The sequence below is a fragment of the Protomyctophum parallelum genome (assembly GCF_964188405.1).
Source record: "Protomyctophum parallelum genome assembly, chromosome: 18".
NCBI classification, from domain to species: Eukaryota; Metazoa; Chordata; class Actinopteri; order Myctophiformes; family Myctophidae; genus Protomyctophum; species Protomyctophum parallelum.
Window position 1 is genome coordinate 38,658,262 of NC_139716.1, and position 23,935 is coordinate 38,682,196.

At 41.8% G+C, this 23,935-nt stretch overlaps 2 protein-coding genes and 1 long non-coding RNA gene across 3 annotated transcripts; 1 reads left to right on the forward strand and 2 right to left on the reverse strand.

The window, feature by feature from the left end:
• Positions 1-1,898: 1,898 nt before the first annotated feature.
• On the reverse strand, positions 1,899-7,119 carry batf2 (basic leucine zipper ATF-like transcription factor 2; the record flags this gene model as incomplete). The annotated part of the gene is made up of 4 exons (XM_083789578.1): positions 6,980-7,119; positions 6,772-6,861; positions 6,024-6,146; positions 1,899-3,176 (listed from the first exon to the last, which is right to left on the reverse strand). The coding sequence occupies exons 2-4, from the start codon at positions 6,835-6,837 to the stop codon at positions 1,899-1,901; spliced, it is 1,467 nt and encodes a 488-aa protein (XP_083645704.1). The 5' UTR covers positions 6,838-6,861; positions 6,980-7,119.
• A 1,244-nt stretch (positions 7,120-8,363) lies between these two features.
• Positions 8,364-12,405, forward strand: arl2 (ADP-ribosylation factor-like 2). The gene is made up of 5 exons (XM_083788834.1): positions 8,364-8,516; positions 9,338-9,448; positions 9,968-10,130; positions 10,684-10,764; positions 11,524-12,405. Exons 1-5 carry the CDS (start codon positions 8,452-8,454, stop codon positions 11,656-11,658), a joined length of 555 nt encoding a protein of 184 aa, XP_083644960.1. The 5' UTR covers positions 8,364-8,451; the 3' UTR covers positions 11,659-12,405.
• Positions 12,406-13,733: 1,328 nt separating this feature from the next.
• On the reverse strand, positions 13,734-21,482 carry LOC310875424. Its single transcript, XR_014570650.1, has 19 exons — positions 21,449-21,482; positions 20,673-20,714; positions 19,944-19,978; positions 19,696-19,729; positions 19,434-19,511; positions 19,180-19,237; positions 18,651-18,858; positions 18,424-18,485; positions 18,191-18,243; positions 17,913-18,010; positions 17,668-17,733; positions 17,129-17,177; positions 16,754-16,828; positions 16,426-16,469; positions 15,808-15,910; positions 15,179-15,225; positions 14,763-14,870; positions 14,444-14,498; positions 13,734-13,851 (listed from the first exon to the last, which is right to left on the reverse strand). It is a non-coding gene; the product is annotated as an uncharacterized lncRNA (long non-coding RNA).
• Between the last annotated feature and the right edge of the window lie 2,453 nt (positions 21,483-23,935).

Here is a 23,935-nt window from a genome sequence, read left to right on the forward strand (position 1 = left end):
ATCAAGTTAATTTAATGTTTTCTGTTGCAGCCAACAGAAAATACATTCAATATATGACAAATACAAATCAGTCACAAATGGTTAAGACATGGATGCAGATTTGCCCGCCTCGCAATCAAATATATCTCTCCTTCTGCCTCGTTCATTGAAATCGATGGATCATCTCTTTACAAAGTTTACAGAAATTCTCCATTAAAGGTAATATTTCATTTATATGTATAATAATCCCTCAATATAAAGTTTTAAATCAAAACATTATGATAGCATAAACAAGGGGGTTAGAGCTTGTTCGTTTTGGCATTTCTAGCACCCCCTGGTGTACAAATTCAGCAGACAGTGATATTTTCACATGCTGTAACACACACACACACACACACACACACACACACACACACACACACACACACACACACACACACACACACACACACACACACACACACACACACACACACACACACACACACACACACACACACACACACACACACACACACAATTATTAGAATATTTATAAATACATACTAATAAACACTGCAATAAATCCATAAACACAGCAATAAATTAATAACTTATTACGAATAAAAGTAGCCTACTATAAATATGCAGGGACAACTGAGGGACTCCAGACTATACAGTAGGCCTACAATACCATTTCAATCAATTTAGGTAACATGGGTAAAAAGTAGTTGTTCTACAGTTATATTTCCTCACCTGCTGTGCAGATAATTATTGAAATGTATCAGATCGGTCCCAGTGTGCAACCACCTTAAGAGAAGATTTTAATGGCTCTAGCAGTGATTCTCAACAATTTTCATTTTAAGGACCCCAGGTTTGACTTGAATTAGGCTACTGTCCCCCATTTAATGGCATTTCTATCCCTGGGACCCCCAATGTATTATTGTAAAGTCAATGTTTATTTTAACTCTTGAGTGTATACAAATGGACCCTAATGGCTCCATTTGGTTCCATTTGTACACTCTCAGAGTTACAGACCCATAAGTGTCCATTTGGTTCCAAACTACCATTTAGCTGGGGACCCCATGGAACTCCCTCACGGACCCCTGGGGGTCCCCGGACCCCACTTGCTCTATACAACTTTGTCATCATCATCAACATTATCATGATCTTAAGGCTCCTTAGTGTCTTTTAAAGTTATCATCATCATCATCATGACAATTAGTGTATTTCGAATCAGGTTTGTCATTGTCATTATCATCATCATCATGATCTTTATCATGCTCATTAGTCTTTTGAACCAAGTTTGTTGTTGTCGTTATCATCATCATCTTAATGCTCTTTTTTAAACTACAGTTTATGTTCCATCAGCCATTGGACAACATTAACACATGTCAGAAAGAAATGCTGATTACAAGCAGTGGTGGAAAGTAACTAAATACATGTACTCAAGTAGCCTATAATTTTGAGGTATTGTTTCTTTACTGGAGACAGTATTTTGAATACTCGTCTTTTACTTCTACTCCACTACATCTCAAAAGCAAATATTATACTTTTACTCCACTACATTTGGAAACTTTTAGTTACTTTGTAGATTCGGATTATTATTACAAAACATACATTAACCACATAAATCCTATATATAAGAAAATAGACGATCTACAAGCTCACAACATGTCGCATTGCGAGGCGTTGTGTACTTGTAGATCTGCTATTTTCAAATTACGCATTTTATATATTTTATACACTAGAAAACATGTGAAATGGGACATTCTGCATAATGGGTACATATATTGGTACGTATATTTTGATGCCAATACCTTCAATTTACTCAAGCAAATGTTTAGTACCGGATTTGGATTTGTAACAGAGTTTTTCTACATTGTGGTATTGATACTTTTTACTTAAGTAAAACGAATTAGTACTTTTTCCACCACTGGTTATGAATCCCAACCTGCTGTGTTGTCCAAAAGCCAAGCCAGGAGATCAGTCAAGGAGGGTTCATATGAGGGATCAGGTGCTGTGGACAGATTAGGCAGGGAGTGAGAGATTGACAGTCTGGCCTGGCCAGAACCAGAGACACCCCCAGTGAGGTTACTAGAGGTTGTCTGAGGGACAAATAGAGGGCTGGGGACAGTGAGCAGGGACAGCAGAGGAGCAGAGGTATTGGTGCTGTTATGCTGACCACCACTGCTACTTGAAGCAAAGTCGAGAGCAGGGGAAGGTCCTGGGTTTGTCTGAGGTGCAACAGAACTTTGACTGGACAGAGGTTGAAGAGGTTGAGATGGACTGAATTCTGTCCGAAAAATGCTGCTCTGACCTGAGTGAAGCTGCTTGTGTGCAAGACCACGCACTGCTAGATTTTCACTCCTCTGGGCCGTTGGTAGGACCAAAAAAGCTCCAGCATGAGCCAGATTCTCTCTCGCATTAAGATGATTAGAGCTGGGTAGGGATTGGACATTTACCAGACCAGGATAAGGCGGTGGGAACACCGTTTGGGCAGAGGCGGGTAGGACATCAGTGTCGGTTTGTGGAAGAAGGACATTTGTTGGCTTGTCGGAAGAACTCAGACAGAAAGTGGCTTCAGATCGTGAAAGTGCTGATGTTGTTAGTGAGGTGACGGGTGGGAGGTCTGACGCTGTACCGGCGAGGACCGTCATGAGGGGAACGTTCGTTGGCCTGGCAGACGTGAGGCCAGGTGGTCCTGGATGAGTGGGGGGGCCTGAGGGGGCACAGTGGCTGGCAGATGAGTGGGCAAATGTTGTGGGGATGGGAGGTGACAGCAACCAAGCGAGGTGAGAGCTGCTTGCAGGCTTGTCGAGGGCATGGAGACCCGGGACAGAGGGGGTGGCAGTGAAACCAGAGTAGGAGACCTGGCACTGGGTGACAGATGGACTCAGGCGGCTCAAGGCAGATGTTAACGCAGCCTCTCCTGTGTGGGAAAATATGGCAGCTGGTGCGGTGGATACGGAGGCAGAGAGGGGACTCTGTGTGCCGGTGGAGGAGCAGCTGGAAGGGCTGGAGCCATTTAGAAGGGTCGCACAGAGAGGAGCCACTACTGGCGTGGGTGAGGCAGACACAGGCGGGCTGGAAGAAGCATGGAGCCGGCAGGAAGGCTTGTGGTGCTCCAAAGCTGCAGTGTAGTGTTGGAACTCTTTCTTCAATGCAGCGATCTCCTTCTCCAGGGCTGTGTTGGAACGCTCAAGGCTCTGAAACTCCTGCAGATGTAGAGTTACAGGAGGGGAGAAATATTGAAAAGTATTGAAAAACTCGCCAAGGATTTGGGTTTTTTCTAGGCGTGTATGTACGGAATTGCCAATCCGTGCTATTTCACTGTGTTTGGGTGAGACCGTGTTGAGTTTATCCTTATTGTCCTTGAGTGGGTGGCTGTCTGTATCTAAATCACGTACCATGAGAAAAGCAATAAGCATGAATATAGATCTCATGACCATGATCTTACTCTAGACCTGAGTCAGACTAAAACCATAAAGCACAGTAAGCAAGCAAGTGTGTACACATTGGTGTGTGCACACAGTTGGACAGGATCAGATTGGAACCCTTTTGCAGTACATATTAGTCATCACTCATCACAGCCAAGTACTGACATTTACCGGATCTTTTACCAAGAGTTATGGTCGATTTGTTTGTGTCAATGCTGCTTCCTCATAATTTAACCAAAAGTGGACGAGAGAGCAGGACAAAGAGGAAAGGAGACTGATATTTTTAATGAGATAGTATACATACAGTAAGAGTGGACCAAAGATACTGACTCAAAAACATGCACATGCACACAGAATACTGCTCTAGTAGTCAGGTGCAGAAGGTATGGTGAGAATGAGAAAGTATTTGAAAGAGAAAGTGAAAGACCGAAGTGCTTTGTGGATTATTATGGTTATAGGACAGAGATAAACAAATAACACCTAATTCCAATAGAGCACCGAAGTCCTGACGTAACTCGCTCATCCCTTCGATTCCCCTGGTTCACGGAAGTAATGTCTCTATGGAGAATAACATGGGGTGATCTTAATATCGTCTACTATAAGCGTTGTGGTCCAAAAATAAACAAGCTGTCTCTGCGTTATTGTCGGGAAGGTGTCTCTGTATCGTTTGCAACAGTCAGTCACTCATATATGATACAGTCTGCTTCTAGCGAAAATCTAACTAATTCAGCAGCAGTAACATTAGCGTTTTCTCTCAGTCAGTTGATTCTTCATATCCAAATGAGTGAAGCGGCCGGGGTGACATGTTTATTTTTCAAACACAGTTGTTATATGAGGCGATCTCAAATCGCCTCAATGGGGATTTCAATGCAACTAAACAAATACATGAACCTGGGGACTGACGCCCTCTACTGAAAGTGACGTCAGACTTCGGTGCTCTATAAAATCAAGTATAAATTGAGTATGAGTAGAGTATACCATGGGAGTGGATTGGGAGGTAAAAAGCTAAAACCTATATCTATTTACCTGGGCTATTTACCCCGGATGTTTTTGTAGTTTTTCTTCTTTGTAATTATTTGTTTGGTCCAAAATATTGTGTTTGTTGTCATGATTTGTCACAACTCGAGTTGGCTTTGTACGACGCTTATAAGGTCTTTAAATAAATACCATTTGAAATGTCTAAGGGAAAAATGCATTGGAATGATTTCCTGGGCCTGGCGTCGTCATGAAAGGGGGCGGGACTGCGACGCTATTGCTGTAGTAATTGTCTCCACCACGTCAAAGTGTCTGAGCAAATAGTCATACTGTCTATTTTACGCCCCTCACTTCACACGGGTGTGATTTTTTATATATTATTATTGATGAGTGACCACACAACAATAAATATTGCATTTATACGGTCAAAGTTCACAAAGATTTTTCAGATTTTCAATTAATACAATATTTTGAAGACAACACAGTACTGCTTAATTTATGCTGCAATGTGTACAGTGTACAGTGACACTTAGGCGATCTATAAGCTGACAGTGTGTCGCACAAGCGACGAATTGTGAGCTTGTAGATCGTCCATCTTCACTGTAAACCACCATCGTACAACAAAGTATGAATCTGGCTTTAATATCCATCACATATGGTTGTCTTTGTTACAGAATATGAAAAATGATATTAATACATCCCTGACTGGGGCACAAGGCAGCACTTAAGAGAGAAAAACTATTCAAAGACAAAGGAGTTGCTGTGGAAATGCTATGGATGTCTATGCCTATCTGCTGAAAGTCCTTGACGTATAGCGCCAAGCACAGAGAAGTGCATGAGGACACAAGGGTCATCGACTCAACATTATCTGTGTGTGTGTGTGTGTGTGTGTGTGTGTGTGTGTGTGTGTGTGTGTGTGTGTGTGTGTGTGTGTGTGTGTGTGTGTGTGTGTGTACGTGTGTGTACGTCTCTCTGGCTGTGTAATTTGATCCTCCATGGAGAAGTGGATGGGGAGGGGCGGGGGGGGGGGGGGGGGAGCGTCATGGAGGTGGGACTGGGACAACGGAAGGAAGGGGTGTGAGTGAGTGAGGGAGGGAGGGAGGGGGGGGGGGGGGCGTGAGTGAGCTAGAGCGTTTCTCTTCAGCCTGGGTATTTACAAGAAATGTAAGCGGCACCCAGTAGGATTTCACAACTCACACACACTCTCTTCTCTCTGTCAAGCTGTCATTTCATAGAGCTGGCACACCAGCACCTCACTTCATCACAGGCTGCATCTACTGGTGCAGGGATGAAAATACTAATAGAATATCCTACTTAAGTACAAGTGTACGGTTGCTTTACTTAAAATATTACTATTACTAGAGATGAAATTTAAGTCCGTTCTTGTTATCATGTTCTGTCAATTTTATTTTATTTTTTCTCCAGTTTTATGTAAAGCACTTTGTAACTTTGTTATAAGAGCTTCATAAATAAAGTGTGTTATTGTCTCCACCAGGCCGAAGGCATGGGGGGAGATTATGTTTTGCACTCCGTCCATGTTTGTTATTATTATTATTATTATTATTATTATTATTATAAGTTTACTTAAATAGTAATGAAAGCGGTAGCATGAATGAAAAGAATGGGGAAATGAAAGGTTATCATTTGTACCTCGTGGAGTTCATCTGCTTGCTGTGTTTGCTTCATTCTGCTCTTCCTGGCTGCAACTTTGTTCTTCTCTTGTAGTCTGCACCTTTTCTCTCCTCTCGGATAGGACTCCAGTTCTCCTCTGTCCTGAAAGAGACATAGAGACAGACCAACCATGAGCTGCTAATGCATAGCAATAATGTCATGTCTGACAAGATTGCTGTGCCTGTAGGCAGAACTCAACCATACCATACCATACCACACCAAACTGTTATCACAGGTTGGTGGTATGGTTGTTGAGACTGACTGACTGACTGACTGACTGACTGACTGACTGACTGACTGATTGATTTAAAAATGCAACTTCTGGGTGTTTTGAATGGACTTCATGGATAATGGACTTGGTCATGTATTGTCATATAATGTAAATTCATGATTGGAATAAAATAATGATTAAATCTTGACTTGATAAACGTTTCAACGTTTTAATACCATTGTTCTCTGACACCTCTGGTGGATATCCTCTGACTTAGATCAACATCAACAGTAATGGTTTGTGACCAGAATGAGTTGACTTTTTTTATAATTTCTTACACGTCAAATGTACGAGCTATTTGTTCACTCTGTGTTCATTTTCTATTTGTTCATCAGTGACATGCAAGAAATAATTAAAAAGGTCAACTCACTCTTGCCACTACTTTTATACATCTTGATTAATATAATAAATGCATTGATAATGATGAATGATGATCAATCAAAGATGATAACTTACCGAACTACTGGTATCTTCACCAGACACAGAGCCAGTGGACTGCGTGTCCATGTATGAGGGGGGCATCTCTTCACTGTTGCATCAACGCACCTGATGGAAGACCAGTGGAGTTACCTTTTCAGTCACAAAATAACAGATGGAAGTCCATGCAGTGGAGTCTAGTCTTCTCACTCTTTGTCCAGTGAAGTTATAACTTAAGTCACCTCACCTTCTTGTTCAGAAGGTAACAGGTTTCTTCAGAGAGAAAACCAGTGCTTCTTCTTTTCTATTCCTTGGGATGATAATGCATCTGAATAGACAACGGATGAGAGACAAGAGTATTTGAGCGTCCAGCTGGATTTGGGTGTTGTCTCTTTAAGCTGCACAGTAGTATTCTGATGTATGTCGACTCTTTGCTCCGTTAACTTCTGGGCGTCTTTTAACTGCATGATGATGATGATGATGATGAAATAGCCAGTGGTTGTTGCTGCTGATGCTGCTTTCATTTTCACTTTCTTTAAAATGGCATGATTTGCATCATTGCGCAGCAATGTAGGTGGGCGGGGTGGGGGGGGGGGGCAGCTTCCGCCACGTTCCCAAGGAGGGAGGGGGTATTTTGGAAAATTCAAATAGGCGGAAAGGCCTACTTAGTAAACCGATGAGTAAACCACTAACCAGTAACCACTAACCACAGACATTCACAACATGAATCAGGGTTCAGCGGAAGTTCGAGGTTCCATGGAAATTTTCAATTACATTTAGCCAATTAAGGCATAAGCTACTGTGTAATGTAGCCAGTGTGTGTGTGTGTGTGTGTGTGTGTGTGTGTGTGTGTGTGTGTGTGTGTGTGTGTGTGTGTGTGTGTGTGTGTGAAATGAAGTGGAAACCGAGCTACACTTCCTAACCATCCGTCCATTGTACCAAGACATCAGAGACACATACTTCCCACAGATTACAACCACACACATGACCAATGACAAAAAAAATCCCATATCTGCTGGGCGAAGTACAACAATGTGCAAACACAGCAGCAAGATTTGTGAGTTGCTGTGATAGGAGAAGGATATCAAATGGAACACAACCACCCTAAAGATTAATCATTGTGTTTATTCCTGCACTATACCTGCATTGAGTGACCTTGGTACATAGAATTTGATCTATTGAATATTCTAACCTTCAAATGTCATCATTTTTGTTTTGATTGTATTGCTGTATTGTTCTTTCTGCTTTGGCAATGTAAACGTATGTTTTCTCATGCCAATAAAGCCCTTTGAATTGAATTGAATTGTGTGTGTATTCCCCCCCCCCCCTGCCCTGCCTCTCATGCATAGCTGATAGCTCTCATGCAGTCTGCTGATAAACCGCTCTGACTGAGTAAAAAGTAAGCTCCACGCCAAACAATGATGTGATCTTGACAGACGATGGCGCCAAACCCACAGAAGTTAAAATCCAAAACCAGCCTTATTTAAATGCGTGCTCGCTCCGAATAGGTTGACAGATGCCTTTAAAGAGCCAATCACCACGCACTGCCGCAACACTAGGCCAACCAGCTACTCCGTAGCTGTCCGTAGGGCGGGATTTGCTTCCTACTTACTTCCTCGATGGTCGCTAACGTGCGGTTTATTTATGTACAGTGCACACGAACTCATGTAATTTATAATTACCAAACATTGGATCTGATCGGTACTAGTGCTTGTCGCGATGGGTTTGTTGACGATTCTTAAGAAGATGAAGCACAAGGAGCGAGAGATGAGGCTGTTGATGCTGTATCCTTTTGGTTGATTGTCCATTCATAAAGCTAGCACCGTTTATCACATGATACCATGCTAATTTCTAAAACCATGAGATGGCATATATAATATTATTGATTCAATTGTGTTGTGGCCTGCTGTAGTTTAGTGCTACTGCGGTGCCTTTGTAGTCGCTATAGCTATTATTGTTATTTATGTGATGACAAAATAAAGCATTTCAGTCGGTGGAGTCGTGGACACACCCAAAAAAAATACACACACACAGCTATCGTGTATCATGTATGCTGCTCGTGTATCGTGCGTATATGCTCGCTTGTTTTCAATGCGCGTCCAGGCAACGTATTGTAGAATAATACATCTGGCTGTAAAGTAAATAATCATACTACTCACTACAGTGTAGAAAGCAACAGTCCACCATTCTACTAGACTAGAGCACTGCTGCTATACTGTAGACACTGCATGTTATAAAGATAACTGTAAACTATGTCGTTCAACATTGTATTTTTTATAGTTGGTGTGAAACTTTTTTTTTAATAGTTCTAGTGCTCAGTGTGAATGGCCTGACATCCTCATACTGTTGTGAGCTTGTGACAGTGGACTGTCTGTCTGTGGGGTTTATAAATATTCAACCAAGGAAAAGTATTAACAAGAGCTTGTGACTAAATAATAATTACATTGGACCCATTGGAATACTGGTTCTTATTTTCTTCTTACATGTTCATGCTCCCACAGCAATAATGTAACTATATCCTCCACCCTCCATAAATATTAGAGTTGCAAATTGCGGCTACTGCACCAGTTGTTACCCTAGTCCTTAACCATGTATAATATTGTAGGGGCCTTGACAATGCCGGAAAGACGACCATTTTGAAGAAGTTCAATGGGGAAGACGTCAGCACCATCTCTCCGACGCTTGGTTTTAACATCAAAACACTGGAGCACAGAGGGTTAGACTACTACACAGTAACACACAGTCCACACTCCAGTTTTTGTCTTCTGCATCAGTTCAGCACTGCAGTCTTTGAAATAAAGACTCTTTATGTCTGTTCTGTGTTGTATAATATATGTTTAAAGATACTAACCCGGGCAGGGCAATGTCTGTTGAGGCAAAGGGCATAGTTTTTTTAATCCCTTATCCCTCATACTCCGACATATGATGAGCTGCTCAACTGCAAGCTCGCAACATGTCACATTGTGTGTACTTGTAGATTGGTTCAACTACCGGTAGATTATTTGGAAGTTGTAGATGACATGCCCAAAATAGGAACGTCCGGTTGAAAGTGTTTAAATGATTGTGTTCATGTTTAAAGATAGCAGATGTACAAGATTGGGTCCATGTTAAAAAATAGCAGATGAACAAGACTGCAGCGCGCCACTTCGTGCTGCGCAGTGAGCTTGTATATGATCTGCTATTTTTGTATGAGAAGAGAACTACTGAAGGCATTGTGTTTATGATCTTTGTCCAGGTTCAAGCTGAACATATGGGATGTGGGAGGCCAGAAGTCACTGCGATCCTACTGGAGGAACTACTTTGAGAGCACAGATGGCCTAGTGTGGGTGGTGGACAGTGCTGACAGACTCCGACTGGATGACTGCAAGCAGGAGCTCTCCACACTGCTTCTAGAGGAGGTACATATAGTACAGCACATGCAGGACAGGATTGCGCAAACATACATAATACAGCACAGATTAGCTCTGGAGATACATACATGTTTCATGCGTTAAACGCCCAGGATTCAAACTCGGGTCTCCCACATGAAAGTCCAATATCTTAACCACTAGACTAAAGGGATGTACCGGGGGAGATATTAGACTTTCAGTCATCAGGCTGAGGCAGTGAGTCACTCTGCTACACTCACTCCCCCTTTTGAACTCCTCCCAATCCCATGGGGAAATCTGATCACGGCACCAATGTAACTCCCGGGATTCGAACACGAATATCTTAACCTAGTCTAGACGAGCCCACTGGCTCCATTGCATGGTCTTGATGAGTAACCTACTGGTGATTATAGGTTGATAACATTCAAAGCGAGTGATTAACCACAGTAACCTAGACTTGAATTTTCTTTTGTGGTCATTCATATTGGGGAAACCCAACAACATTACATTATGGCCATATACTACGTATATTATTAGTATCAAGTCAGTGATTATTTTAATCTGGCTCTCTCCGTCCCTCCAGAGGTTAGGAGGTGCTACGCTACTGGTTTTTGCCAACAAACAGGACATACCGGGAGCCCTGTCTAAAGAGGACATACGAGAGGTGAGGCTCCATCTTCTCTCACTCATTCGCAGTTTCGCACTCACACAAAGTAGTGTGTGTGTGTGCAAGTTCCCCTTCACACAAACCTGAATACACTACGCTAAATTCAGTGTGGGAAATTCCTTTCCTTTATCTCTATTTATTTTGTATACGGTTTATTATTGCTGCAAAAATGCTTTAGGAACCAAAACTATAATTATTTTTTAGGATGATGTATTTGCATGTAGGACGTAATGAACACTAAACAAAACTGACACAAGGCATGAGAGCATGAGCATACAAAACATAGAGAAAATAAGAGTTGAGAGAAATGAGAAAAGATTAAAACTATTGCTAGGGTAGGCCTACTCTATTGTGGACTGAAAGTCATACGTGATCCACAAGACTGGTTGTTCTTTTGTTTCAATTGTCCTTTAAAAGCTGTGAAAGTGAGGATCTCTGTGTGACAGGGAGCTCATGCCAGTTTTGATGGACAGAACATGTTGACTGAAGCCATAGACCTCACAGTCACTCCTAGATCTGGTATAACCGCTGTCTCTCGTCCTGTGTATAAACTACTTGAGAGGAGGAGCCAAGTCATTTAGACATTTATAGATAAAACAAACACTTTTGAAATTTCTAAAATTAAGTTCAAAATATATTTTTCCAAAATGGTGCAATGATGGTACGAGTTCTAATCTAGAATATTCCCTTGTGTAACAGTTGTTTAGCTGCATTTCACTTAGAGTGTTGTGTGTGTGTGCGTGCATGTTCCTCCAGGCGCTGGGCCTGGATGAGATTAAGAGCCATCACTGGTGTATCATCGGTTGCAGTGCAGTAACAGGAGAGAACCTTTTAGCTGGAGTGGACTGGCTACTGGATGACATTGGCGCAAGAGTCTTTACCGCAGACTAAAATGGAAGATAAGGCCGACGTGGATGCATCCCCTACTTGATGGAACTTTTTTTTTCTTCTCTCTTCAAGGCTATTCGGTTAAATATGAAACACTGACAATACAGGCACTTGAGTATATGTGCCAGGCGTTTGATGCTCTGACTGAACAGTCAAAGCTATATGTCTACAGGCTGTGGGAATGATAGCTTCTAGGTCTTACAAATCAGAAAAGAGAGGTCATCAGTTGGCCCCTTCCATTTAGTGACCACAGCATGCAGGAATATACTGATCAGACAAGTCCCAGATCCTAATCTTTTGCATCTATCGTTTGTCTCTATTAGCCCTGTGGCTAGCTTGTGCAACTAGTTCTTGGAGTGTTTCTCATAGCTTTGTTTGATTAGCTTGCCTGCCGCTTTAAACCCCTTATGACACCTTCACGTTTCCAGTTCAAATCTGATGCTGCAGAGATAGATATGCCACCTTATGGTATGCAAATGGTGTGGGTGCGTTAAAGCGATTAATACTTTGGTATTGGAAGAAACTCACAGGTCTCACCCACGTGACACAAATCAAGTTGACTATTCTTTGTTTCCCATTTTCTTTGCTAGTTATGCACACATTGCACATGAGTGTGAATATAACATTTAGTGGGTTAAATGGCAATGCTTAGTGTGCAGTAAAGTTGGATACACTATTGAAACAAGGACAAAGCTGTTGGTGGTGTGCTGTTAAATGATGCTCTTTTTATAATAAACCTTTTCAACCAAAGTAAGTTTCAGTGTCCATTGCATACATGTTATCAACGGTAATGTTTTCAGGGTACACTTATGCTTCATAGTGTATGTAAAAGATCTTGGATAAACTTTTCTACTTGTAGTTATTTGCATGCAGGACCTGGTTTGGCCCCCAAGAATTGAGTTGGAACGTCCATATACATACAGTATCTGTACTAAGCTTCAGGATATTGTACTCGTTTGAAGCATTGTATATGCTCAACACCTTCAGGTTTCTAAAGTGCTGCTGAGCCAAAGGAACCCACTGAACCCAGGCATTTTGGTTTAACCCATTCTGACCTGAGATCAGATTCATACGAGGTTTCCGCCGGACACACTGGTCTGATTAAACAAGACATGGGAAAATATGAATATGGCAACAGGAAACAGTTATGCACAGAATTTAAAGTCTCATTGTAAATACATTCAGTAGTAAATGAGTAGTTCCAACCCCTTACTTTTACCACTACAGCCAAGGCAAATATTGCCATATTTGAAATCACAGTACATACTTCAGCCATGAAAAAACAAGGTCCAAGGGAACTGGTCGATGACGTCATGTTGCAGTCATAGCTATGGGATCCTGACGGAGGCTTGTATAGCCGAAACGTGTTGAGTCTATTTTAATGATCTTTGCCATGCCATTACAATAAAGGCTTTTTTCACGACTGGAACAGTGCCTTAAACCAAGCAGCACTTTCCTCTATTCAACATACTTCAGCCATTTGGATAACTTTTAGGATTTATAATTGGCCTCAGTCCAAAATGGGTTCTAGATTGTGGTAAGAGAAAATTAAAAATCTGCACAAAAGAAGAAACGAAAGTAGCACCATTAGAAATAGGTCAATACAAATGACATTAGTTTTGTGGATTTACTTTTACTGTGTGGCCCCAGTGATCCCCACAAAATGACTGAAACTACTTAGTATTTCACCAAAACCAGAGCAGAACTCCCACCACGGGACTCATGCAATCAAGTTACTTGCAACCACTATATTAATGGCAAGTATTTCATAGAAAAAAATTACAAGTATCCCTTTAAAGCACAATTTAAATTTGCCTTATATTGGATGTTAATGGTACCCCAAATTTCTTTGTTATAGTAGACACTGTTATGAACAGATTTGTGAAGAAAGCTAGTGACAAGCATTCTTTGGAGATTTGTCACATTTTCTCTAACTAAATGATGCTACTTTTATGTACTTCCACCAGTTACTTACAATTAAAATGCAATATCAAATACTCAGCTGAACTCGAATAGTTCCAACCTTAGCTTTTTCAATGTTTCTTATTTGTTAAGCCACAAATGACATACCAAGTAGACATATTTAACAATTTTATTTAACAGTAAAAGGTACAAACTCATTTCAGAGCAAAAGAAAAAAATCCCAATGCCAGTTGTGGACTTCCAATGGTCTTCCAAAGTAGTCCTGCGCAGAACCTGCAAATAAAATGAAACTTAGAGGAACATATACATTTTTAACCCATTTAGGCCTAAGGCCGATTCTAAAAACGCCTCTAAATCCTAGGTTTCTGAAAAACTTTATATAGCAGCATAATTTTTTTTTACATTTTTGAATACTGTACATACTGTACAGAACCCAAATATGGGTGCCCGGCCTGAGGGGGTAAGATACCAATAGGGGTTCCCGCCCAGAATGGGTTAAAATATCTCATGACAGTTTTGGGATCAGATAATATACCAGTCAGTCATGAATTGTCAGACTGGGGCGGTAATAATCATCATTTCCATTAGGAGGCTTCAGTGGCAAGTTTAATGGACACTTGCTACTGATCAATGATGCTGAATGCTGATCATAAACGAGTCATGAAACCTTAAATGCAGGTCTCATTGTGCATCTGCATAGGCCAAGATATGTCCATAGTACTATCTGGTCAGGTGTAAATATTACAGTTTGAGGATATGGCATTGGCATATGTGACACATCTGCTGTAGTGTTTCAAGGATACAATGTTAACACAAAGCCTTTCAACCATAAATTACATTTAATCTCAGCACACAAAATACCAACCTTATGAGCATCTTCATGTCAGCCAGAACTAATTTGTGTGGCATGGGGGGTCCATCTGTTGATGAGATAGTACAGTTAAGATTACACAGTACTAGACACTTTGAAGTAAACGCACAAAATTCATGTCGGACTAATGCTCCGTCGGAATTACATGCAGTTAACATGAAAACCATTTTGATCAGAGAAGGATATACCAGTCAGTCATGAATTTTCAGACTGGGGCGGTACAATAATCTCATCACTTCCATTAGGAGGCTTCAGTAAAGTTGCTCAGAGATAATTGCCCTTTAGATCATTTGTTAAATCCGTGCATACCAACCTTGACTGCAGGTTCAAATGCAAGCTCTTGGCAGGTTCATTTCAGCCAGTCACGACCGTGGCGTTGGAAACTCTCTTGAGCCACTCTTCCAAGGATGGGTGTTGAGAACTGTTTGAGATGAAAGCAAGGTCTGCAATAAACAAACAGTGGCATTGCCATGGCCAACATAATGTAGTTTTGGGGATGCGATCAGAATTACTTTCAGTCATTTTCACAACCAGTTGCCACACTCCATCAGGGTCCCAATAGATCACCTTACACCCCGACAGGTTTGTCAGTGTCGTACTGGGTCAACAGGAGTGCAGCGGGGGGGGGGGGGTTAACTGGCAGGGTAACTGTTTGGCTCGGGTTTAACGTCATCATGGACATCCTAGAGGTAAAGTTGTAGCAATCAAGACGTTCCAAGTTGTACTGACCTTGCATGGTTGGCTGGAATGGTCCTTCAACACAGCTATGACGACAACTAGAGATGGGATGGAAACAAACTAAGTTGGGGCACAACACATTTTTGAAAGCCAGTTGTAAAAGAAAACATCAAGGCGTTGCTTCAATCTAAACTAAAGCATCACTGTATGGTCATTGGTCACAAGAAAGACAGAACAGGGGGGTGAATGAACCTATCAATTTGGGCACAGAGTCCAATAATCAAAAAGCACAATGTCAAACTGAATGAAAAGCGTCTCACATCAGAAATATATTTAGTGCAGTCACAGTCATTCAGTACAGGTCTGTGTATTCTCATCATTGAAAGACGCTGCAGAGTAGAGCCAGAGTAAGCAGTGCTATATCAAAAACTAGGTGGTCAAATATTATCAGCAGAATTGTGTAAAATACGTGTTGGTAACGTATACACTGCCTAGTAGGCTTATATAGCTGTTAGGCAGTGGAGGGTAACGACAAACCTGTATTCTACACAAAGTGTGCTGCAATAAGACCATTGCCTGGAGTTACACTTGGCAAAGGCATATATATATATATATATCCAAATGGTACAACAAATAAGAGAAATGTTTTTTCCAAACCACCAAGGGTTATCAGCGCTTACCTCCAAACAGGCCTGCTAAGCACCGGAGGAGAGGAAGAGGGTCCCACCGCTTTCAAGCACTGGCTCCGGCTCCTCACTGCTTCCTTGGGCAGTCTCTGGGAATCTGCAATCAAACAAGCCAGTTGTAAAAGAAAACATCAAGGCGTTGCTTCAATCTTAAGCACCACTGTATGGTCATTGGTCACAACAGGAAAATCAATATACATGAACAGGAAAATCAATATCATACATGAACAGGAGAGCGGGGGGGGGGGGAGGTGAATGAACCTATCAATTTTTATTCAAAATGTATGCTCACAATTTTAAATATTTGTTCTATCGATTACGTTTATCGCCCAGCCCGCAATATATATACACATATGCTCAGGGCAAATGGCAGCACCGAGTCCAATAATCAAACGCCACGATGTCAAACTGAATGAATTTAAGCAGATCACACGTGACAAAATACCATTTCAGGATCAGAGAAAAAATACCAGTCAGTCATGAATTTTCAGACTGGGGCGGTAACAAGATCATCACTTCCTGTAGTCATAATACTACAATCTCACAAGACGATATGCCTTCATTTGTGAAATTAGCCAAAAGCTCACAAGTTTAAATATTTGTTATACTGACCTTGCAGGGCTGGCTTGGCAGGATTCTCTTCAATGTTCAGGACACTAGAAATTAGATGGAAACATAATTAGCCATAAAAAGAATAAGCTTCTCAGGGTAAATGGCAGCATAGAGCCCAACAATCTAAAAGCACAATGCCAAACTGAATGAAAAGCTTAGTTAGAGCACACACACACACTTGACAATACAATTCAGGATCAGAGAAAAAATACCAGTCAGTCATGAATTTTCAGACTGGGGCGGTAACAAGATCATCACTTCCAGTAGTGGTAATGCATAACACATCACAAATTAGGATCATTAAATCCCTCAAGAGATCAGCACATACCAAGTGTAGAGACAGCAGGGGTCAAACTTGTTGCCATCTTCAGCCAGAATCTCTAGGAGGATTGGGTGTTGAGAACTGTTGAGATAAAAAGCAAGTTTTGCAATAAACAAACTGCTTCATTACCAGGGCCAGCATTATGTGGTTTTGGAGATATGCTCAGAAATGTTTTCAGTCATTTTCACAACCGGTCACCGCCCCCATCAGGGTCCCAATAGATCACCTTACACCTGAAATGATTCAGGGTTATCAGTGTCGTATTGGGTCAACAGAGAGCGGTACTTGCAAACCGGCAGGGTAACTGTGGTTACTGGAATATTCATCATAGTCGTCCTAGAGGTAAAGTTGCAGCAATGAAGACATCAGAGTTGTACTGACCTTGCATGGTTGGCTGGAATGGTCCTTTACAACGCTGCACTGCTGACAACTAGAGATGGGATGGAGACAACAATGTTGGGCCATAATAAAAACATTAAATTCCCTTTTTTAAAGCCAGTTGTAAAAATACAAGTTGTCCAAGCTGTTGCTTCTTAAAGCACCACTGTAGGGTCACAAACTACTTTCTACTAAATACAAATTCACTTTAGTTACAAGTCATGTTGTAAATTATTAATATATAATGATGATAAAATGAATTATAGGTGTTCAAAAGTTTAATTCCACAAGATAAAGTATTTTTACGTCTCTAGACCGATTTTGCATCACACCCACAAGTTGCCTTTCAGACCGTTGGTAACCCCAACAGGATATCCCCTTATTGCCAAGGCAACACCAGTGGGTCCACCTTTTCAGGTTCTGGCATTGACAAGGCGTAAGACATGTGCGGATGTCATCACAAAGGAACCTGGTGGACACTTCTGCCTCTCATTTCTAAAGAATGCCATTCAGTCACGTGTTATCTGCAAACATTTATATACCTTAATGTGCCATAGTCGAGTTCAACCAACAACGGTCAAGATGCACCAGAATCACCGCTAGGTCATCTGGAACAGAAGAAGGTCATTTTCAGTACTGTGTAAATTAGCCACGTTTAGTCAAGTGTCACCTACTGCCTCCACTATCAGCAATTGTTTCTCAACAGCAGTTCAGACGAACGAGATTCCAAATCATATCATCATTGTGAAGGCAATAATATTTACACTGCCAATAAAGTCATTCCTACTTGAAATGTCTTTGGTGGTCCATCCTCTGGTCAGATTCCAGTCGCAGCAGGAGTTAATAAACACTGCTCAAGGTGCAACAGTGTCACTGCTAGGTCATCTGGAACAGAAGAAAGCCATTCAGTATCGTGTAAATGAGCTAGGTTTAGTCAGCCTCACCTACTGCCTCCGCTGACATCAGTAATGGTTATTCAACAGTAGTTCAGACGAACGAGATTCCATATTCTATCATCATTGTCTGGAGAGATTTACATTGCTCAAATAAATAAAACATGCCTACCTGAAAAGCCTTTGATGGTCCTCTAGGCTCTAGCCATAATACATCACAGCAATCTGCAACAGGAGAACATATCAAGTAGGCATGTGGTCTAATAGTTTTGACAGACATTTCCTAAAGCGATGCGGTTTCTCAGTTGTTCATGTCGTTTCACATCGGTTCAAAGTGAGCTAAGTTGATCATCACAGAAACTGCACTAGCCTACAAGTAAGACTCCAGTAGTCAATATGGCTTACCTTTGGACACGATTGGCAACATTGCCACCACTCCACCGATTAGTTCCCAGGCAGAAAATGTTCTGGAAAGACATTCAGCAATTAGAAGTAGTTTTTGACATTGAAATTTCCTAAAGCGATGCAGTTTCTCAGTTGTTCGTGTCGTTTCACATCGGTTCAAAGTGAGCTAAGTTGATCATCACAGAAACTGCACTAGCCTACAAGTAACAAGACTCAGTAGTTCTTACCTTTGGACACGATTGGCGACAGAGTGGTGGGCCCTCCCTGGGGCAGAGGTCCCCATGGTGTGGGCCCTGGTCCCCTGGGTTGTCTGGTAGAACGAGACTCCGGCTTGTTAACTAGTTTCGCGGCCCCGTGTGGTCGGCGACTGGGCAGAAATCACATCGCGTCAACACCCGTCGAGGGCCAATGATCAGTTCCCAGGCAGAAAATATTCTGGAAAGACATAAGCAATTAGAAATAAAATTGTAGCACCATTTGGCTTAGGCTAAGATAACAAGCGTTATAATCAGGGCATTGGTGACAGACTGCTATATGTCGTCTAGAAGTTTTTACCCCATTTCATCCTCTCAAACACTGGTCAGAGAAGCCTTCCCTTTTAACATTCTAGACAAAATCTATGCCAGTAGTGTATAGGCAAGCAAAATTTCAAGAACGGCCTGCTCGAAAATTAAAATTTGCAGCTTACTCCACCACTGGCCTGCCCTTGGTGATATTATTACTTTGAACCAACTCATGAGCATTAAGGCAGCTTACCAGATAGCAATCACCATCCTCTTCCCTTGTCCACCATCCTCGTCCAATAGCCAGCCATCTATTCAACACATCAAGTCATTCAATACAATCTAGTATAAACTACAAAATGGATTTGAATGCATGATTGTGTTTAATCAGAGTCAAGAGTGACATCAATGAATTCAGGTATATGCTTGTCTATGAAATCATCATCATATTAAACACCAAAGCAGAATATATATTTTATAAAGTAAAGCAGCTTCTATGAAACTCACCTAGGCCAGCATTCCAGTAGCAGTTAAGGCACTCAGGGAACAGCCAGAAGATGCCACATGACGACACAGTAAGCTTATCTGCAGGACAAGTTAGTTGTTAGCCAAAAACCATGATGTAGGGGGAAATAGCACCATCTTCAGTGGGGTCCAAGTCAGGTAAAGGCTGTCATCACAAATATCAGGCATATGCTTGTCTTTAATAAAAGTTTCATCATTTAGAACCCATGCAAAACTAAATTAGCGTCAACATGTGGTTACTTACCAATCAGGGTGGCTCCTTAGCATCTCATAGACATCTATTGAGAGATTACATGAGGTTAAGCACATAAAATATTTGTACAATTGCAAAAGCTAAATGTGCTTCACTAGTGAGCCTCTATGCTACTCAGAATCTGGTAAAGAAGAGTTTTCTTCAAAGGTTCATTCAGTAAGAGAGAGTTCGGTTATCATCAATGTAGCATTTAGCTCTTAACAGTAAAGGCACATGGTCAAATTAAGCATGGTCTTCACCTTCAGTAGAGATGTCTTCTCCCCATTTCACAGACCTAAAAAAAAAAGCAGCCATTAGCATGATCCCAAGTCAAATTGAATACAATATAGCAACCTAGAGTCTGGGAAGTTTAGGCGGGAGGCATACTATGCTCCGAGGTGCGCTGCGGGTCGGGAGAGGGTTGCGGTTAGGTTTAGGTGTCTGCCCCGGGGGAGGTTAGGGTTAGGGTGAGGGAGGAGGTAGGTTGTCGTTCGGACCAATGCTCCGTCGGAATAAAAGGCATGCACTCAGTTTAGGCTACTCAGCAATTGATAAAACATTTTCCTCAAATGATTTCAGTGAGAGAGTTCAATAGACATCATCGTAGCCAAAAAAGAAAAAAAAGTACTTAATGTATACTGTAATGTAGAAATATTCAAATCCCAAATGCTAAAATGTACTTAACTATTGGTATCAAGTGTACTCATTTTGCAGAATGTCCCATGATTTCACAAGCAATGTACACAAATCTGCAAACTAACTGAAGTCTTCAATAGTGGAACAACATTATTGTAGCATTTGAGATTTAGTGGAGTGGAGCAATAGTAAATACTGAAATGTGATTCCTACAATTTTTAATTGTGCATCATTTGAGTAAATGTGCAGCTATTGCTACACCACTGATCGTAAACCACCATCGCCCCCACGTGCCACAATAGATAATCACATTGATTAAAGAATCACTCCTGTAGCTTCACACAGCAAATTACCTCCATAGTACGCAGCGTCTCCGCATGTCGGTGCCATCCAGCCTATCGGAAACAGAAGTTGGGACATTTTACGGCATTGCAGGCAGCAGCAGAGAACAAGTCATCGTGGAATGCAAACACGTGGGGGATTCAGTGGGGGGGATAAACGGGTGCAGTACTACAAGTCATTAGTCCTACATCTACAACCTATCTCAAACCCTCACCCTAACCTCCCACGAGGCAGCACACCTAAACCTAACCTTAACCCATGTCTAACCAATGCTATGTCTAACCAAAGTATGCCTCCCGGATAAACGTGTCCATGATTTAGTAATGGTGCTCTAAAACAGGCGTCTCACATCAGAAATATATTTGGTGCAATCACAGTCATTCAGTACAGGTCTGTGTATTCTCATCATTGAAAGACGCTGCAGAGTAGAGCCAGTGTAAGCAGTGCTATATCAAAAACTAGGTGGTCACAAATACAAATATTAACAATATCAGCAGAATCGTGTGAAATACACGTGTTGGTAACGCACACACCGCCTAGTAGACTATAAAAAGACAGATTTTCCATTAGATGGTTGTAGATTGGAAACCGACCGAGGCCTATATAGCTGCTATAGGCCCTGGGACGGGTGGTGACGCCAAAACTGTATTGTATTCTACACAAAGTGCGCTGCAATACGCATGTTGCCTGGAGTTACACTTGGCAAAGGCATATATAAACAAATATCCAAAAGGTACAAGAAATAAGGTTTTTTTTCCCAAACCACGAAGAGTTTAGCAGCGCTTACCTCCAAACATGCCTGCTGTGCTAAGCGCCGAAGGAGGAAAGGAGGAAGAGGAAGTGGGTCCCACCGCTTTTTATGTCCCCGACTTTGAAGCACCGCCTCCTGCTCCTCACTGGTTCCTTGGGCGGTATCTCTCTGGGAATAAAAACGTCTGGGTTTCCGAGGCTACTCTCTCTGGGAATCTGCGACCGTACAACAAACGAGCCAAAAGAAAATGTGAAATAATTGGAAAGGATTCTATTATTGAAACATTTTCACAAACACAAATCGTGTATGGGGCCCCAGCCCCTGGCACAAAATATTTTCAGATGGAGGTCCACGGACAAAACAAATACCTTACATACGTATACATACTGTACACTACACACAGTGACACACACACACACACACGCACACGCACACGCGCACACACACACACGCAGACAGAGAGTCGGCCACCGGCCTACTTGGGAACGATGGAACCTGGGAACCTAATAGTACCCGTTCTCATAGCACCCATTTTAAATATCTGTCTGTGTCCCTTTTGTGCCCATACTGTATATGGAGATCTCTGTATCTGCCTGTGTCCAAAGAGGGCAAACTGACTGTGAAAAGTGGACTGGTTAAGTAATCAATTATTGGCAGGTATGGGGTTGCCATGGCAATCAATTGGCTGAGGCAGAGGCTGGAAATTGCACGGGTGAGGGTACTTGGCCTCATTAGGCCCACTGGCAGAGCCTGACCAGAGCATTTTGTGGTGGTTCTGGACAACCGTGAGTCTAACCGACTCGATACCGGGCACTGCACACTGTGGAAGCCAAGGGGTGGCGAATTTGAAGTCGGTGGGGCAACGGTTCTCGAGTTACATGCATTACAACCGTACACACACACACACACACACACACACACACACACACACACACACACACACAGACAGAGACGTGGCACATTTATAGTTAGATACCAACCTTGAAACGTACCTTAGTTACGTCACCAAGAATGGTGGTCCCTTATTGGCTGTTGGAGGACACCGACATACATACCCCAACATACATACATACTTACCCCCTATTGACCTTATATACCAACCTTGAAACGTACTTTAGTTACCTCATCAAGAACAGTGGTCCCTTATTATTGGCCGGTGGAGTACACCGAGATACATACAAATACATATCCAGCCGATCGCAGTACTTGCACGCTCTGCTTGCGCAGTAAGTAATTACGTAAAATTTTACGTCATAGTGTAAACACAAACATTGCATAACATAAACATTGATGACAAAGGTGAGGATGCAAATTGTGATTGGCCGGAATGAGATGATGTATGAATGTACGATGATAAGAGTGCCCCTCACTTCACACGGGTGTGATTTTTATTTAATGTTTTGTTAAAAATCACACCCGTGTGAAATGAGGGGCGCTCTTGTCATCGTATATCAATTTATGTTAGCGGACATTTGACATTGCTAAGGTACATAAGGTGGTCCCTTATTGGCCAAGCGCTCCCACCAACATGTGATTGGTTAGCCAATCACACTTGTTACTTGTTTACATATTACTTGTTTACATATGACGTAAGTTTTCCCTTCAATGTCAATGGCGTTTAATGTTTTGATGTTTAATGTACGTCATATTTAGCGGAATTATCAGCTCTTATCATCATACATCATCATCTCATACTGGCCTATCAGAATGCCCGTTGCCTGTGAATGGTTAGCTGATTTGCTTGTTTACAGTACATATGACGTAAATTTCCCCTTCAATGTCAATGGCGTTTAATGTTTTGATGTTTAATTTACGTCATATTTAGTGGAATTCTGACGTAATTTCTCTGTTCATTGTCAATGGCAAATCTTGAGACGTGTGGGGACAAAAGCTGTTTATATAAGGGGCTTAAAAACGCCCCTTAAAAAGAAGTCATCCATAATAGTTTGATCTACAGGAGTCATTTTGCCAAGCTGGTTTTGGGTAAATATCGAGGTCAGCGTCATTACTAACCCTGTCCCCAACCCTCACCCACGCAAAGCCACGCTGTCGGACTAATGTGCCGTCAGAATTATGAGCGGATCCCAAATATCTCCTCCTCTACACGTCTTCAGCATAGAACGTGTCCGTGTTGCAAGCCCCCTAACAGCACTTTTCAACTGTTTCCCCTTGATTTCACAATATACATTTTCGTGACTTTACAGGCAGTCACATTAATTCATATCCGACGGTTTCTAAGCACCGATTGGTGGATCACTATATGACGTCACCATGGCAAGAGAATTTTATATTTTAGGTGGTATAAAATGCTATATGATCATTTTATACATGAGAAGACCATGAGTGTATTAGAATCGTTCGGATTGCCTGATTAGTTTTCCCTTGGACATTACATTTCTCCCTAATACTAGCAGAAAGGCCATGCCACATTTGAGACAGTTTAATTATGCTCAACCAATGTGGAAAACATTGGACATAAAGGCGAATAAATCTGGTCTGCGAAGCACAGTGTACTCCTCCAAT